The 17322-nt window shown below is 40.9% G+C and overlaps 1 protein-coding gene across 3 annotated transcripts in view; it reads left to right on the top strand.

Moving 5' to 3' along the window:
* The window catches only part of PRSS12 (serine protease 12), a 72084-nt gene extending 61366 nt beyond the window's left edge, over window positions 1-10718 (top strand). For all 3 annotated transcript variants that reach the window (XM_054030502.1, XM_054030501.1, XM_054030500.1), the window contains 2 exons: window positions 5485-5765; window positions 8367-10718. In XM_054030502.1, the coding sequence (XP_053886477.1) occupies window positions 5485-5765; window positions 8367-8674 (589 nt within the window). In that variant the 3' untranslated portion in view covers window positions 8675-10718. The remainder of the gene's footprint in view (window positions 1-5484; window positions 5766-8366) is intronic.
* Window positions 10719-17322: the final 6604 nt, after the last annotated feature.

Raw genomic sequence — 17322 nt, 5'->3', positions numbered from 1 at the left:
GCACAAACTCAAATTTGTGCACTATAATGCTGTGGACAAATCCATATGTACTGAAATGCAACTGTAACCTTTTAATTTAAAAAAATATTCAGATTATACAAGATAAGAGGTGTCTCTTGCCATTTGAATTTAGAAAGTTAAATTTCCATTACATCACTGAAAATACACCCGAAAAGTATATGGTTGCACTCATTTGTATGCACAAAACCCTTATTTGAATGTACAAAATGGGTGCATGGATGGACAAACACCTGTTTGTGTAAAAAATGAGCATTTCCCCAAACAATTACCAGTACTGCATGGGCAACTATTCAAGGGTTTCATTCAAGCAGACAAAAGTATACCTATGATTTGTATGCCTCTGACTGATACACTAGGCAAATGGCGGATATTACTTTTAATGCTAGTGACTCTGCATCTTTCTATCCTAATATCATAGGGACATTCAGACAAATACTAATCAAATCACTAATATAATGTTTTCTAACTTTTATCAAGGATTATCTGTGGCAGTATGTTGCTGTTTATAGGCTTCCATTAGGAATAGAGAGCTATTAATGGCAATGAGATCAGCAGTTAAAAATACAGGCAAAAATTATTGGACTATCTAGCATTGTGTAAGTGGCAAAGGGAAGAGCATCTTTTCCTAAATTGATTAGGCTCACGTATTGCGTTATTTGGTTTCCTGAGTGAGAGTCAACCAAATGTTTATATATAGTCAGAGAGTTACGAAATTTCAGCAGAGAAAACAAGTGAGAGGTCAAAAGAAAACAATGTATATTCCATTTTTGTAGGTTGTGGTTGCATTTAAGTGAGCATATACTCATCTCTTATATTAGAGCACACTTAAAAGAGCCATTTACTGTTACAAAGGAGAAATTCTGTATCAGTTTCCTTTCTAGATTCTTAGTTTCTTCAGTGAAAATTTAAAAAGTTGGCCAATATGTTGGTAACATCAGCCAAACTGTTATCCTGTGAGTATGTAAACTCGCCCACTGGGAGAGGTGACACTGGAGGAAAAGTATTTGGCTGGCAACCTAATCCATTCCAGTGTCAGGACACTCTTTACATTCCAAGCATTACATCTGTTCTGTAAATAATCTCTGTAAGAGTGAAGGGAGACTGTGCTCAAACTGTGCAGCCTTAACCATTCAGCTACCTTGACCTTGTCCAGCTTGGTGAGCTACACAGGGATAACTGTGGAGTTGTTTCTTTGTCAGCGTGTAAAAATGTTTCTGAACAGGTATGTTTATTGCTGTTATGATAATTTCACAGATGAGAAGTAAGAAAGATGAAATGGAGTTTGACTTTGGTAGTGTTCCAGTTGCAATGTACATCACTGTGGAGTGTTTTCCATCAACTTCAAGTGGGAACAAAATCAAAGCCTTATAAACAGAGTGTGAAAAGCCTCCCAAGAAGTCTCATTACGAGGGGGTGTCATATACTAGCACTCAGCCTCAAGCATTTTCTTCTAAAATGAACATGGCTCTGATTGACTTAAAGAGCCCTTGATCTGGTAATGTCACATCTCATAGCCTTTTACTGAGTTCACCCTGCAACTGATACAGAAATCCTTAAGTCACTCTCCAGAAGGTGCCAACGTTACTTCTGCAGCCTACTATCCTATGCTCCTTATAGTGATCAGGCAGCAAAGACTGCTCATGTGCTTACTGAATTACTTCTGCACTTTTGTGCAGAGATGGCATACCATAATTAAACAAGGAAACAGATTCATTACATTGCTAAAATGTTCCATATTTACAGGCATACTAGTATTTTTCACTAATAAAGCACGTCTATATGAATATTTAGGAGCACTTTGAGCGCTATAGTTTCCAAGAAATATTGCTGAAAATATTTGCATACAACCCATGAAAATTTAACAGCTTAGTCCATCTTTGGAGCTCATTTAACATACTTGTATATAAACAACAGTTTCTAACAAGTTCCCCGGCAGCATTAGCAAACAAACAAACAAACCAACAAACAAACAAACCCATAACCACTCTCAGGTTCTAGAGCCACAGCAATAGCCAACATGTACCAAACAGGATGTTTAAGTTTCTTATACAAGTCAAGAAGAATTGTGAAATAATATCAGAAAACAGACAGAACATGAAGCTATGTGAGGCAGGGACTCTGCTATTTATCACAATTAACCTATTGTAGCAGCATATATAAAAATTCAAACTATACTCTGTGATCTCAAAGTGCTTTATGAAAGAGAGTAAAACAGATGGGGAAAATAAGGCACAGAAATAGACTTGCCCAGGCTCACACAGGAGGGGCAATAGTGAGAACTCAGGTCTCCTGATTCTGAACCTAGTATCTTATCACGTTCGTACACATGATACACATAATAGTTAACAGTTGCAGTAAAAGGGAAACACAGGAAGAGATATCAGTGCTATCTGAGACCAGTGTAGAACACACCAGTGATATAATAAAATTGGAATATAAAGGTTTTTAAAAGACCAAATTAGGCCAACTGCTTTAAAACACAACAATTGTCACTCTAACTGCTTTTAGTGTATAAGGCATTAAAATAAAGACCATAGTAACCCAGACATCTAAATCAGCACACCTGAGACTGACCATTAACTCACATGCTGTATGTAGTGACTCAGTGCAGTCAATAGACTTGCCCTGTTTAAAATGAAGTATGTGGTGATCCAGACATGGAAGAGTGGGATTCTTGGTGGGAGTCTCAGAGCAGGAAATGGTTAGCATTACTGACAGGCAGCAGATGTCGGGGATTTTGACAGCTCTGCTTTGATGCAGAATTTTGGACTTCGCCACTGATGTCATAGTTCAGATGATGTATCATGCTCCAGAAACCAGTTGCGGCCTGATGGACTTTGTTATTGTGGAAAATCTCCTTCAAAGCAATTCCAGAGTAAATAGGATATCTTACGGCCCAATCCTGCTCCCACTGAAGTCAGTGGGAATTTTGTCGTTTATTTGAACAGGCACAGAACAGAACCATAAGGTCAAATAGCAGCTTTTATTATAATACTGGAGAAACCATGAGGTGTTTAACAGTGAAGATTTAGAAACGTATTAAAATTTTCATTCTCTGGTGAGAGGTGCCTTAGAAATAAGATCAGCAAATACTCAAACAGGGTGGAGAGGACCAAAAGCCTCTGAATATACTAAAATAAGACATCAATAAAGGGAGCACTATTTTTTCCCTCCCTTTAGTTGAAGGGACACATTCCTATTGTTGCTGATGATCTTTGGCATTAGCATTAATGCTCAGAATTCTCCAACGACACACCCTAATGAAAGTGGATCCACTGATATGATATCAACAGATTGATGCTTTGTTGTCTAAACAGTAAGTTGGGTATTGCTAAAAAGATACCCCCAAGGTGTTTTGTGAAATACCTTTCAAATAAATCTAATAAATCCAAGCTGGAAAAAAAATGAGGGAAAAAATCTTCATTAGTTTATTTTTCAGGGATGAGATTATTAAAGTTTCATGAATAGTATGTTCTGATCATGCAGACTCACAGGTTAGTTTTTCTGAGTGTTTTAAGAAAGACCCATGTAAATACAAGATCAGTTTTTACATCTCTATAATCTTCAGCTATTATGGGCCAATTGAAATTTTTTGTATTGTAATTTCCAGCCACAAAGGAAGTACAGTGTAGTGGATAAGAGTATTACAAAGAAAGAACAATATTAGTATTTTTAAGGAGGCTTTCTGTTAAAGACGTGTTCAACAGTCATTACTTCATTTCTCCAGTACCACAAAGCAACCTCCACATAAAATGTAGAAAATACCTCAAATGATATTTAAAATTGTTGCAATTTTAAATAATTTTTCCTGCTTAGTTAGAGCAAAACGTAATAAATAAATATATTGGGCCATATCCTGCGGGACTTGCAAAGTTTTTACCAGGTTAAACTCCCATTGAATTCCACAAGCAATACAAGCTTTTCTTGAGTAAGAACTGAATGAGGCCTGTAGAATTTGACCCTATAACATGTCATTTTATAGGGGAAGGCCAGGAAAGCAGCCTGAATTTAGAATTAGAACTGGTCAGGAAATTTGTTATTAAATTATTTTTTCCATCAGAAAATGCTGATCCATTGCAACCTTTCCTGGGAATGTATCAGTTTTGACTAAACTTGTGTCAGGAAAGTTTCTCAGGTCCAGGATGGAATTTCTGCTCAAACCAGAGAAAGAGATCCCAGAATAGCTGATGCCCTGGTAATTAGGTCACACATCTGGGATGTGGGAGACCTAAATTCAAGTCCCTGCTTTGCCTGATTCAGAGCAGGGACTTGACCCTAGGTTTCTCACATTCTAGCTGAGTCCCTTAACTACCAGCTATCTTGGGTAGATATTTCTCTCCATCAATCAAAATATTTTGAAAAGTCTGAAATATCCTACTGAAGAACTGGAAAATATTTGAAACTCAAAATTTTTGGCAGGACAAGAAAATCTTTTCCTGCCCAGCTCTAATTATAACAGATACTCAATTCTATGGCTATATGCTGCTCAGGACCAGCCTGAGGGACTCAGCCTTTTCCTGCGTACTCTTGAGCAAAGCTAAGTATACCCAGGGAACAGTGAGACATTGGAGGGCATGAAAATAAGTGGAATAGAGGGTGTGTGGAGAGAGTTTTGAGAAATGTCTGCTTGATATTTTTACATATTTATGTTGAACTATTACATGTCCTGGTTATCTATTTAATATAAAAGGGGCCTTCTCAGGAAGAGAGTCAAAAGGAAGTGTGATTTTAGATTAGGGTTAAAAAAATAATAAAACACCAACACTTTCCCAGCCTAACTAGTTTTTTTTCCTGGAAATAACTCTGTGAGCCCTGTAAATCCTAACCCGCAACAGTACTAAACAGATATCAACAATCATGATCAGGTGTGGGATATCCCACACAAGCAGCTGCCTGTGCTTGAAAGGCCTTAAGGTATCTGGGGACATGGGTCCTTCCTGCCTTGTATAATTTTTCCACTGCTCTTTCATTAGTGTATTTTTAGTTAAGATGAGTAGAGGCCGTCATGCTCAGGTGTCCCCCGCAAAAGTATTTAGTATTAATCAACATTTTCTTTACTCAAGGTTGAATTTTACAACTGTTTTCCTTTCATGAGTTTATTTGCGAGTATTGCAGTACTGTTTAGTATTTACTGGTGGTTTTACATCGGATGTTTGTAATACTCATAATTTTTTAAAGCAAAATTGGACCCTGCTTGTTCTTTTAAAATAATTGTTTACTCTAATAAATGAATACAGGAAACTTTCATTATCTGTATGGCTCAAAGGAAGGAGAATGCACCCTTTGGAATTTCAAGACACTTCTGAATTTTCACATAACCACTGTTGAGATAATTGGGTTTACCACTAATAAAACTACTTTGGTGGTGTCATCTATATGATTAGTAAAGAGACCCTTTGGTCACAGTTGGTTGTCTATTTAGGTTGTGAATTTGTGTGATGTGAATCCTAGTCTCATTCTCAGGTATGGCAACAATACTCGGAACTATGTCGTACGAGTTGGGGATTATCACACACTGGTTCCTGAGGAGTATGAGGAGGAAATTGGAGTCCAACAGATCATGCTGCACAAAGAATACAGGCCTGACAGCAACGACTATGACATTGCACTAGTGAGGTTGCAGGGACCAGAAGAACAGTGCGCCAGATTCAGCACCCATGTCTTACCCGCATGTTTGCCACTGAGGCGAGAGAGGCCACAGAAAACTGCCCCCAACTGTTACATCACTGGGTGGGGTGACACAGGTAAGAGTGATTTATATATTAATACACCCAAATTTTCCTCTGCCTCACCCACAATAAAGATGTGGACTATTTCTTAAACAATCAGTTGTTCAGTTTGCTATTTCTAATATTCAAGGTGGAATAACTGTACCAGGTTCCGTCATTTTAAAATAGGATAAAAGCTTTTGTTTGTTTGTTCTCCCCATCCCACCCTCCATCATTATAGAGGAATAAAAGCACTAGTTTCTTTTAATTGTTTGTGCTTATAACCTTGTCTCTTCACTCTCCCAGACTGTAGGATTAATTACATAATTGGTACTGTTAAATCATCCACTCACTCCTACAGCCTCCCATCAAATGGGAGCCCACACATTCACACCCCTTTAAAAACACAATACCAGCTCTGCCATATTCAGTCTTATTAATGAGGACCAGAAATGCTTATACTGATTTATTTAAATGACACCAGGATGTCAAGTGAAAAATGACCACAGCACGTGTGTAATGGAGAATCCAGCACACTTTCTTTCTCCTCTATTGCTGCCACTGCCATTTTCCAAATCCCAAATTTCAGCAGCTAGATTTGCGTGAAAGAAGATCTACTAAAGATGCAGGGGAGGCAAAACACATTTACAATCAGATTTTTGGATAACTAGCAGGTCCTGTTACTTTATTGAGTGTGGATAGGAGTTCCTTCTCCCCAGGACTCTGTTCCTTTGTAAATTAATAACCATGTTTTACTTTTATGTTTTTATTTGGTTCATGACAGTGCAAAAAGAAGCCAACTTTTTATCCTTTAGTCTTCTGACTCACTAAAGTTGGCAAGAAAATGTGGTTAAATATCAGTTCTCTCTTTTTACATTCATTAATCTGTATGCATGTATGCACAGATATCTATGAGAACATACTGAAAATATGGAGAACTAAAAACTGGGAAGAAAGGTTTGCAGTACTGTATGTTTTGCCAAAAAAATACACCTCTTAGCGTTTTATTTAATTCACTGTATAAGAGCTCTGAAGTAGTACCACTTAGCTTAGAACTTCTATTTAAATGGAAATACTAGCTACTTCAAAACTTACTTTAAATGCAATAAATTACATCACTGCAACATTTACTGAGATTTTAAATGTTCTCTGTAATCAAGTTGTTATACAAGGATAATTAAGGATTTTTTTTAAAAACAAAAAATGCTGCTGCTGTCACTTTTTTTCAACTGAGAGAGAATCATGAGGTACGAGATGAGTTTTTATGATGTGTTACAGAAAAAATGTTCTAACGACTTAAAATATGGAATCGTGCTTGGACCTCTACTTCTAAAGTGAAATAACCATTTGGGGTATTCCAAAAATTCTCACATATTTATATATATATTTACATAAAATAAATCTTTTGAAGTTAGTTGAATTTGAAGATTTGCCACTACTTAGTGCACCATTCAAAAATGTTCAGCCTACACAACAATCTAGTTCCTTCTGAATGAACTTCACTAGAGACCAATATTTTGTTTTGACAAAATGAGACTGAAAATATGTTGAAACAACATTGAGATTTGAGACAGAACTTTTGTTTAATTAAGTGTAATGTTTATGAAAGGTGCTATACCAGGAGTCGGCAACCTTTGGCACGCGGCTCGCCAGGGTAAGCATGCTGGCGGGCCAGGCCAAGCACCCTGGCGGGCCAGGCCAGTTTGTTTACCTGCTGCGTCCGCAGGTTTGGCCGATTGCGGCTCCCACTGGCCACAGTTCACAGCTCCAGGCCAATGGGGGTGGTGGAAAGCCGCGGCCAGCACATCCCTCGGCCCGCGCTGCTTCCTGCAGCCCCCATTGGCCTGGAGCGGCGAACTGCGGCCAGTGGGAGCTGCGATCGACTGAACCTGCAGACGTGGCAGGTAAACAAACTGGCCCGGCCCACCAGGGTGCTTACCCTGGCGAGCCGCATGCTAGAGGTTGCCGATCCCTGTGCTAGACTGACAACTCTGGAGTCTATTTATGCAGTAGCAGTGCTAACGTCTCTACCTTGTCTCTCAATTCTAACCTTGAGGAATCATTTCTTGGGAGAACAAGGTAGAATGGTCTCATTGACTTTAATTTCTCAGGGAGACTATCACATAATGATGGTAATTTTTTGTAAGAGCAGATTTATAGTTAGCCAGCTGTTTACTAGGAACCAGACTGAAAGCATGAACTCATTTGATATATTAACACCTAGTAGCTTGCTAGATGGTAAAGACTTCTTATCATTACCAAATAAGGTGGCTTTGAACAGTGATCTAGAGATGAAAATCTCTTCTGCCAATAGCCCCATAGCCATTAAACCATCTAAGAATAGCTTCCCCACTACATTTAAGTATTACAGCTTATATTTTTGTAGAATCAATTACCTAAAATATAACAAAAAATCCTGTCTTGTGAAGTATCTGTGATACAAGTGCTGCTAAACCAAATGCCTTACTTACAATTTGCAGTCTATTGAGGGAGTTGAGGTATGCATCCTTTTCACTTTTACTTAATGTTGTAACACTGTATAGCAATATTTAAGCCACAGTAATAAATTCAGTTAAATCATACCTGATTTGGTGATCATAAGTATCTCAATACCAGTTATTTGGCCTTTCTTTGCAGGAAAGGCCTATTCAAGAACATTACAACAAGCTGCCATCCCCCTACTTCCTAAGAGACTTTGTGAAGAGCGTTATAAGAGAAGGTTCACAGGGAGGATGCTCTGTGCTGGAAACCTCCAAGAACAGAAACATGTGGACAGTTGTCAGGGAGACAGTGGTGGACCTCTCATGTGTGAACGTCCAGGGGGAAGCTGGGTTGTGTATGGGGTGACTTCCTGGGGTTATGGCTGTGGAATCAAAGACTCTCCAGGTGTCTACACTAAAGTGTCTTCCTTTGTACCCTGGATAAAAAGTGTGACCAAATTGTGATCACTCAGAAACAGTAAGCATTAATAAAAGGAAGTTTCTGAGTCAGACGGGGCAGCTTGAACAGCACAGCCAATGCACAGCTGGGCCCACCCTGGGTGGGAAATGGACACATTCTTCTGTTTTGCATGTTTTTATTTTTGTTGAATCAAGGATGCATATTCACACTATTTGTACAGTTACAGATTATTAATGTGCAGTTTCCTTCATGTTGAGCAAAAGTTTATATTTAAATGGGAAAATGCAATATACATAAGATTGGAGGGGAAAGGGGGCCAACATTTTACTCCAATATTGGATTGGGACAATTTGAGAGTTCAATATACTAGTTACGCCCCACGAGAAGACTGCACTGGCATTTATGCTTCAGATTCCTCCCAGAATTACTTATAATCCTCACTTCCAGAGTAACCTATTTAGTTCAATGGTTGCCCCACTTAGAACTCCTCTAATCTGAAAAAAGGCATTGTCCTTCTATTCTGTCTCATGTATGTTTCAGGTATAAGCACAGCACAGGCTTTGCATGCACAGGTCACATTTGTCCCTGGATCATTCTTGGTAACACAGTAGGTCTACACACTTCAGTAGAGCAGATGATTGCAAGACCTGCCAATAATTAAAACCCAATTCTTCAGAACAAATGTCCACACAGGTTAGTGTCCCTCCCACTCTCCAAATAATGCACAATGTCCAAGTACAACTGGTCAGTGCAGTGGGGTAGAATAAAATTCCGGCAAATAACGTGCCCTGTACACCTACGGGTGCCAGATTAAAAAATAAAAGCAGGTGGGGGAGATAGGGGCATATTTGAATTTCAGAAACACAGAGTATCTTCATTTAAAGAAATGCCAAAAAACAGGGCACATGCAATTTTTGGTGGGAATTACATTGTCCTATCCTGACATCCACTAACAACTATGGATGCACCAAAAGCACTGGCCTAAAGGAGACAGAATAAGCCAAAAATTTTCCTTGAATAAAAATGAAGGTTACTTACTTATAATAGTTCTTTGAGATGGGTCTGCATATTCACATTTAAAGGTACTCCACACTTATAGGTACTCACTGCATTGTGGTGCCTTACAGCAAACACCTCTTCCAACAATGTAAGTTAGAGCAGTGTTTCCCAGCTGGGAATGATATGCCCCTGATATGCCACCATGCTCAAACAGGTGTGCTGTGGAATTTTTTTGAAAAAGTACATGTGAGGACCTGGGGGAAAGCCACCTTCTAGTTGGCTGTCTCCCTCGCTGCCCTGCTTCCTCCAGGGACGGAGCAACCAATCAGAACTCAATCTCCCTCTCCTGTGTGAGCAAGGGGTTGGCTTCTCTGTCCCTCCCCTTCCCTGCTGTAGCCACCTTTGACAAACTATCACTTTTTAAAAGATGTAATGAAGCCTTTGTGGGCCAAGGAACATTCAAGTGTGTGAAATGTGGCAGTTCTGTGTCACCACATTGCCAATGTATGATTGTGCAATATTGTGACAAGTAACTACTATTTACTTGCATCTGAAGAAGTGAGGTTCTTACCCACGAAAGCTTATGCTCCCAGTACTTCTGTTAGTCTCAAAGGTGCCACAGGACCCTCTGTTACTTTTTACTATTTAATGGTATGTGTTTCCCTTCCCTACTGTGGAAATTCCAGTTGTGACAATGTGTTGTGGCCTTTTGTGCACAAAATGCAATGTTTGTACTAATGTATGATAGATGTGTAACTATGTGTTACACTCATGTCTGTATGTCCATATACACGTCCAGTTCTGTTACTGTTACCCAATTGCACACCTTAGTTAGCATGCAAGAGTTGTGGCAATATTGTAGACTCCCTATATGTGATTTAATTCTTATTCAGACTTGGCCCTCAATTTAATGGCAATGAATATGTTTTAAAGGGCCATTCCCAATTTAAACATCTTGTTGGAATTGGTGCTATATTAGTATAATCAGATGCTTTTATACAGTATTTGTACAACTTTCTGTAATTTTGCACTATTTGGATAACATAAAACACTGTATGTTAGAAATTCAAATAAATATATTGGGTTCGACATCTGGAGAGCCTACTATTATGTGAAACCATCAGCTGATGCAATCTAAAAGTTAAGGTTTCATTGCTTATATACAGACATCTTTTTTGTTTAAAATAACTAAAGTGAATCTGCTGAATGAAAGGGAAGAAAATTTAACAAAAAAATCTGTATCATAGAACCCTTGCCATACAAGGTGCATTGATTTGAGAATTTTGTAGTGACGTAGACTATACAGCGCAATAAGCTAGGAAAGAAAGGTGCTAGGGGTGGGGATGTGGAACTGTCTGAATCACCAAGGATCAGATTTGGAAAATTTAAGAAAAGTCATCATGTAGCAGAGTAGTATCCGTTTAGATTTCCTAGCAGGCCATTAGTTTTTTGCTTACTGGGCTCTTTTCATGAGAAGCTTGACTTCAGTAATTAACTAGATCAGCATTTCTGCACACCCCTGGAGTTCTGTGAGGATACTGCAGGGGGTCCGTGGGCCCTGATCAACTTCTCTCCCTCCCTCCCAGCACCTCCTGCATGCTGAGCGCAGGAGGCAGTGGGAGGAGCACGGATGGCACGCACTCAGGAGAGGGAGGAGGAGGGGCAGGAGTGGGGCCTTCAGGAAAGGGGTGAAATAGGGGCAGGGCTTGGGGGTGAGCGTCAGGCATGAGGGTCTGCAAAAAATTTTAAATCAAAATGGGGATCCTCGGGTTGCTAGTTTGAGAACTGCTGAACTAGATTTTAAAATGTTGCACTAAAACTTTTATTCAGACAACATGCCTTTTTTATTATCTAAAGTAAATGGAGTTATCTTATGTTTTAATATATTTTTTTTTTGTCAGTGAACCTGTATAGTGTGAACTGGTATAATAAAAGCTGCCCCATTATTGGAACCCTTCTTCATAGGTAAAAGTCAACATATATTATCAGTGAATAATGTATGTACAAACTTTAATACAGGAAGTGTGTCACACTATATTTAATCAGTTAACAATGGTATGAATTTTAATAGGTGGAAAAGTGTACTTTGAAGAATTTTGTGAATCAATTTTCTCCAAAGCTTTTCATTTTCTTTAGGGAATAATCACTGAGTGTAATTTTCTTCTGGAATCTAAAATACCAGCTAAACCAGTCATGATATATTATTAGAAATTAAGAAACAATACAGACTTGAGATAAATACCTCTGCCAATGCAGGATTGCTAACTACAATATACTCTCCAATGTTTTGCACACTTTTGGTCTACCCATTTTTAACTCTGAGTTAAAAATATTAGAACCTTGTCTCTACGGCTATGAAATGGAGTAATAATGCATCACTAGCAATGGTGGAAGCCACAGACAAGACTTGGGGCATTTTATCACAGTGGATGAGATTAGTGACAAACCCCTGAGAGATATGTATCCTAGTTTCCATCATTGCTTTTGCTAGTGAGAATTACAGCTACAAAAGTTAGCTTACTTTGATGTACTCTACTAAGCACCCTTTGAGTCAATATTTCCCACATTTCTGAAAGCTGACCCCTCCTCAACGAAAATGTAACCATTCACTCTCCCCTTCAACACCATCATGCACTGTTAAAGGCCAACAACTCAATTTATATATTTTCCACCCCAACCCCCTTGCGGGATGTGCCCCACATTTTGGGAAACATTGCTTCAGGTCAAGCTGCATGTAGTATTTGAACCCCCGCTTCCCCCTGCCACTAACACACACATCAGCTTCTCCAACCCCTCAATGCTTTTTATTATTCTATGTATTTTATCTAATTTGTCAACATCCTTTTAGATATCACCAATTAGACACAAGCTTCTAGATACAGTTTCAGCAGTTCTGTACAGAGAGGGACTATGAGCTTGCTGGTCCATGATAGAATCTCTCAATATAAAGTTTGTTTATTTTAAACACAACAGTGCTGTCATGAATTAAAACATTTTCCTTCTCAGTGATAAATGTGCAGAACCAGTGCTTGGAAAAATGTACGAGTGCTTGGAATACTTATACTCACCCATGGGCAAGGTTATTAGCGCTGTCACATTACAAAATAGCAGACATAAAATTCTCATTAATTATGTTGACATCCAAGTTAAAAAAAAAAACATTTGATCAAGCTCTAGAGTTAGATTTAAATATTTGTAAGCCACTTGGAATCTTAAGACTAAATTTTCAGAGGGTATGAAAGCAGATGTTGGCTCTGAACAGCAGAATAACAGCCACTAAAATTATTAAAATGAAGACAAAAATGGGTGATCAGAAACAAATGATTGCGAAGCCCAGAGCTTGCGGAGTATCAGAAAGCTGGGGTTCTCAATTGTGAAATTTACAAAACATTGAAACTCTGATATGTCACAAAACATTGGACAGTAAAAATTTAGTAATAGTACTTGAGCCAGGAGGGCTTTAAAAAATGGTCAAGGACTGACTACAATAAATTCCAGACAACAGGTCCATGCAGTTGAACGATTACATGTCTTAGTGTAACCAGTTGCTGGCTTAAGTGTCTTTTGGTATTAAAATTCCAAATGCAAATAGAGTTAGAAAGTATTTACTTCCCTAAATAGATCAACATTGTTCACAAATGCTAGAAAAAATTTACTTTATTTTCTGCTCCAATCTCTGCATGTTCTTTCCCCGAGCTCAATTATTTGCAACACCCCTCCCCCACATTCATAAACACTGACACACCTCACCAGATCTTTGATTCAGACCAGGCCTACTAACAATGGCATCTCATTGGTTTGCTATTACCCTGTAGTTTATATTTGCACTGGAGAGAACACCTCTGCACATTACCTTCACCTGTTAGTTTTTAAATAGAAGTGATTTACTATTTATAAACTCCTAAAGCTTGCCTTTATTGAGGTTCTTAAGATTTCTCAGCCTGCGCTACATCTTAATAGTGGTCACTGACAGCCCCTCTCAATAATCTTTACATTTGTACACCTATTTATCAGGTATTTCTACATGAGAAGTGTTTAGGTATTTTTCCTTTGATGTGTTCTTCCTTAAATGCATCCCTGTAGTGCAGTTCTATTCCCTTCCAATGTTTTACTGCAGGAGCTCTGCAAAAGCTGTCTCAGCCCCATTTCACTTCCTCCACACTCCTTGCTCATATTGCCTAGCTGTCAAGCCAGTCATCTGTCCTGCATGTTCTAGTCCTACTCAAGGATCTGTCCCCATAGCACTTTCCAAATTTCTCCCAGAGCAGCTGCAGTTGGTACTTGACAGATCATGGGCAAGGGCATCTTGCTTTCTCTCTTCTGTAGCAGCAACCCCTAGTGAAGGAAGATTTCCTGGTTTCTTTGTTACAGCTGCTTGTTCAGGTGTTTTTTCACCCATAGAAGCAGCTAAAAATGAGAACCCAGCACCCCATGAATTGCTGCTTCTCTGTAGCTGGCCACTGATCCACCATCAGAGTTGAAGGAGTCAGTATTCTCAGTGATGATGTTTTTGCCTTATATTTGCTTTTTTTTTTTTTTGGCTAACACATTGATGTTATGCTATCAGACAAAAAGTGATCCTGACAGGTGTTCAACTCCCTTTCAATACAAAACAGAGGTACACTTAGAACAAGTGGAAGATGGGCATATCCCACAAACTTAGTATAAAATTCTCTTAATTATGCATTCACATGGTTCCAGTTTACCAACACTTTGGTAAACTTTGTGACCTGTAATCACTGCGGTGTAATTACAATTTGGAAGAAATACCCATGGGAAGTAGTGCATGCACTTCCCTCAGCACCCCCGCACCAAAAAGGTCCTTTTGTAGTGTTCTTTCACAGAAGTGGAGGCCTTGCCCCTTCCTGTCCCACAAAACAGGCAGTAGTTTTGACCCTAGGAGTCCAATGTTGTCAGCTGCTACTGTTGCCACCACCACCTGGACTCCGCTTTAACAGGGAAAGGAGGAAATCTGACTAGCATGGAAGAGGCCACAAGTACACTCTCAGGCATTAGTCACTCTACATAGATCAGGGTGATTAGACAGCATCTGTAATGACCACGTACTTTACTCTTCCTACTAGAGGGAGTTTTGAGTGACTAAAGGATGACTATCCAAAGTAGTTATTAAAAATGAGGCATTCTATCCATTAACCATTTTAAATTTACCAGTTTGGGTGTACAGTCCCAGCTTCAAGCTAGATAAACCACATTTGTTTTAACACTATCATTTGTTCTGCTTAAGTACAATAGCTGTGCTTTAAGAACATTTATTCCCACATGGAAGAACAACTGCTTTTAAGGGATTTGCTTAGAATATTAATATTGGATATCATTCTATTTGACCTAGCATAGTTACATATTTTAAAACAGCCTGATTGTGAACAACTGAGTTCAAAACTCATGATTATGAATCCAAACAAATTTAAACTGCTCTTTTGCTAAATTTAAAATTAAAGTAGCAAATTAACAGTAACAGATACTAATGTTTAAAGCTTGTTTTCTTTACGAGGTGTTAGTGCATTGCTCAAACACAGGGATGAGGAGTAACTGAAGGACCACTAGCATTTATATGACAGATGTGCTACTTTATTGAGCATTCTTAAATGGACTTTGGCAAAGCTTTAAAAAAAAAATAGAAGTTTAATAACCAATAATTTGGTGTTTTCTGCTTTTCAAAAGTAACTATTGGAAAACATTTCAGTACAGTTGTATCTGTTCAAACGAAAGCTTTCCCAACGGATAAGTGAAAAGCTTGGTTGAATGCAGATATTCAAAAGAATGCCTTTCAGTGAAAGGCACATTGTTTCCCTCCCTCACAAGACATATGCAAAACTCCCCTCCTGTTATGGAGATTTAAAAAGGGAAAATAGTAGTGCATTACATCTAAAGACTTAAAGCATTAATAATGACAAAACCTGTTTCCTGAATTATCTAGGTGAACCTCCTTGAAATCTAAAAGAGAAATCCTTGACTATTTAAGAGCTTAACATTAGTTATCCTTTGATGTGTTTCACGTATATGATAAATTACAAGCAGCTAAGTCAGGGGTCGGCAACCTTTCAGAAGTGGTGTGCCGAGTCTTCATTTATTCACGCTGATTTAAGGTTTCACGTGCCAGTAATACATTTTAATGTTTTTTAGAAGGTCTCTCTCTATAAGTCTATATATTCTATAACTAAACTATTGTTGTATTGTAAAATAAACAAGGTTTTCAAAATGTTTAAGAAGCTTCATTTAAAATTAAATTAAAATGTTGATCTTACGCTGCCAGCCCGCTCAGCCCGCTGCTGGTCTGGGGTTCTGTTCACCTAGGCCGGCAGTGGGCTGAGCGGTGTCTGCGGCTGGATCCCCGGATGGCAAGGGGCCAGCAGCCAGAACCCCAGGTTGGCAGTGGGCTGAGCGGGGCCTGTGGCCGGGACCCCGGCTGGCAAGGGTCCGGCAGCCAGAACCCCAGATCGGCTGCGAGCTGTGCCGGGCTGGTGGCCAGGACCCCACAGCCGCTCAGGGATTCCATCCGCCGGCTCCTGCCAGCCAGGATGCCAGCTGCCAGACCCGCTCAGCCCGCTGCCGGTCAGGGGTCCCAGTCCTGCCCACGTACAGTGGGTACCTACCTTCTCCCTGGTTCTGGCCCATTCTCTTCCTCTCTCTGCACTGAGCACAGGGCTGGGGGTGAAGGGTCTGGCCAGGAGCTAGAATGAGGGAGGGGGCTCAGGGTTGGGGCAGGAGATTTGGGTGTGGGGCACTTACCTGGGCAGCTCCCATTTGGTGCGAGGGGTGCAGGTGGGAATGTGGAGTGTGTGTGTGTGCAGGAGCTCCCATTTGGTGCTCAGGGTGGGGATGTGGGGGGGTGCCTGGGGTGTGGGGGCACTGGGTATTTGTGGGGGTGCAAGAGTCAGGGCAGAGGGCTGGGGGCATGTGAGGGGGGTGCAGGTGTCAGGGCGGGGGTGGGTGGGTATGTGTGGGTGTGCCAGAGTCAGGGCTGGAGTCTTGGGGGGGTGAAGGAGTCAAGCAGAGGGCTGGGTGTGTGTGAGGGGGTACAGGGCTCAGGGCAGGGGCCTGGTGTGTGGGGGGGGCACAGGGCATGGGCCTGGGGGACGTGTGAGGCTGAGAGTCTCAGGGCAGAGGGTTGGGTGTGTGGGGGGACTCAGGGCAGGGAGCTGGGTGTGTGGGGGGGCTCAGGGCAGAGGGCTAGGTGTGCAGGGGGGTCAGGGCTCAGGGTGCGTGAGTGGGGAGTCATGGCAGAGGGCTTCCCCCACTCCTGCGGGCCCCAGCTGGTTCACCCACTTGTGGCCCTGCGGCGCACCGCACAAGCACAACTAGCACCCCCCCGTGAGAGAGTCCCCTCTGGCTGTGTCTGGAGGAGCCGCTCTGAGCGGCGCATGACCCCACGATATGCAAGCTCCTCATCCCAGGGCTCTCTGGCCACCACTGATTCCCACTGGCCCGCACCTGCTGTGCACTCAGCGCCGCCGGGCTCTCCACTCCTCCCAGCAAGTACTGATCCATGGCCGCAGCCGGGTGCCTCCTCCCGGGGACGCTCAGCAGCCGGCGCTTACTGCCACCAGGAGTCGGGACTGGATCCGGCAGTGAACCCGCTCCCGCGGCGCGCCGCCAATCCACCATGGCCAGCTACACCAAGGCAGCCCAGATGAGCTGGCTCCTTGCCGAGTGAGGGGATGCAGGAGCCCAC

This window comes from Malaclemys terrapin, chromosome 5 (genome assembly GCF_027887155.1).
Source record: "Malaclemys terrapin pileata isolate rMalTer1 chromosome 5, rMalTer1.hap1, whole genome shotgun sequence".
NCBI classification, from domain to species: domain Eukaryota; kingdom Metazoa; phylum Chordata; order Testudines; family Emydidae; genus Malaclemys; species Malaclemys terrapin.
Note: the sequence above shows the minus strand (reverse complement) of the source record. Positions and strands in the feature narration are given on the sequence as shown.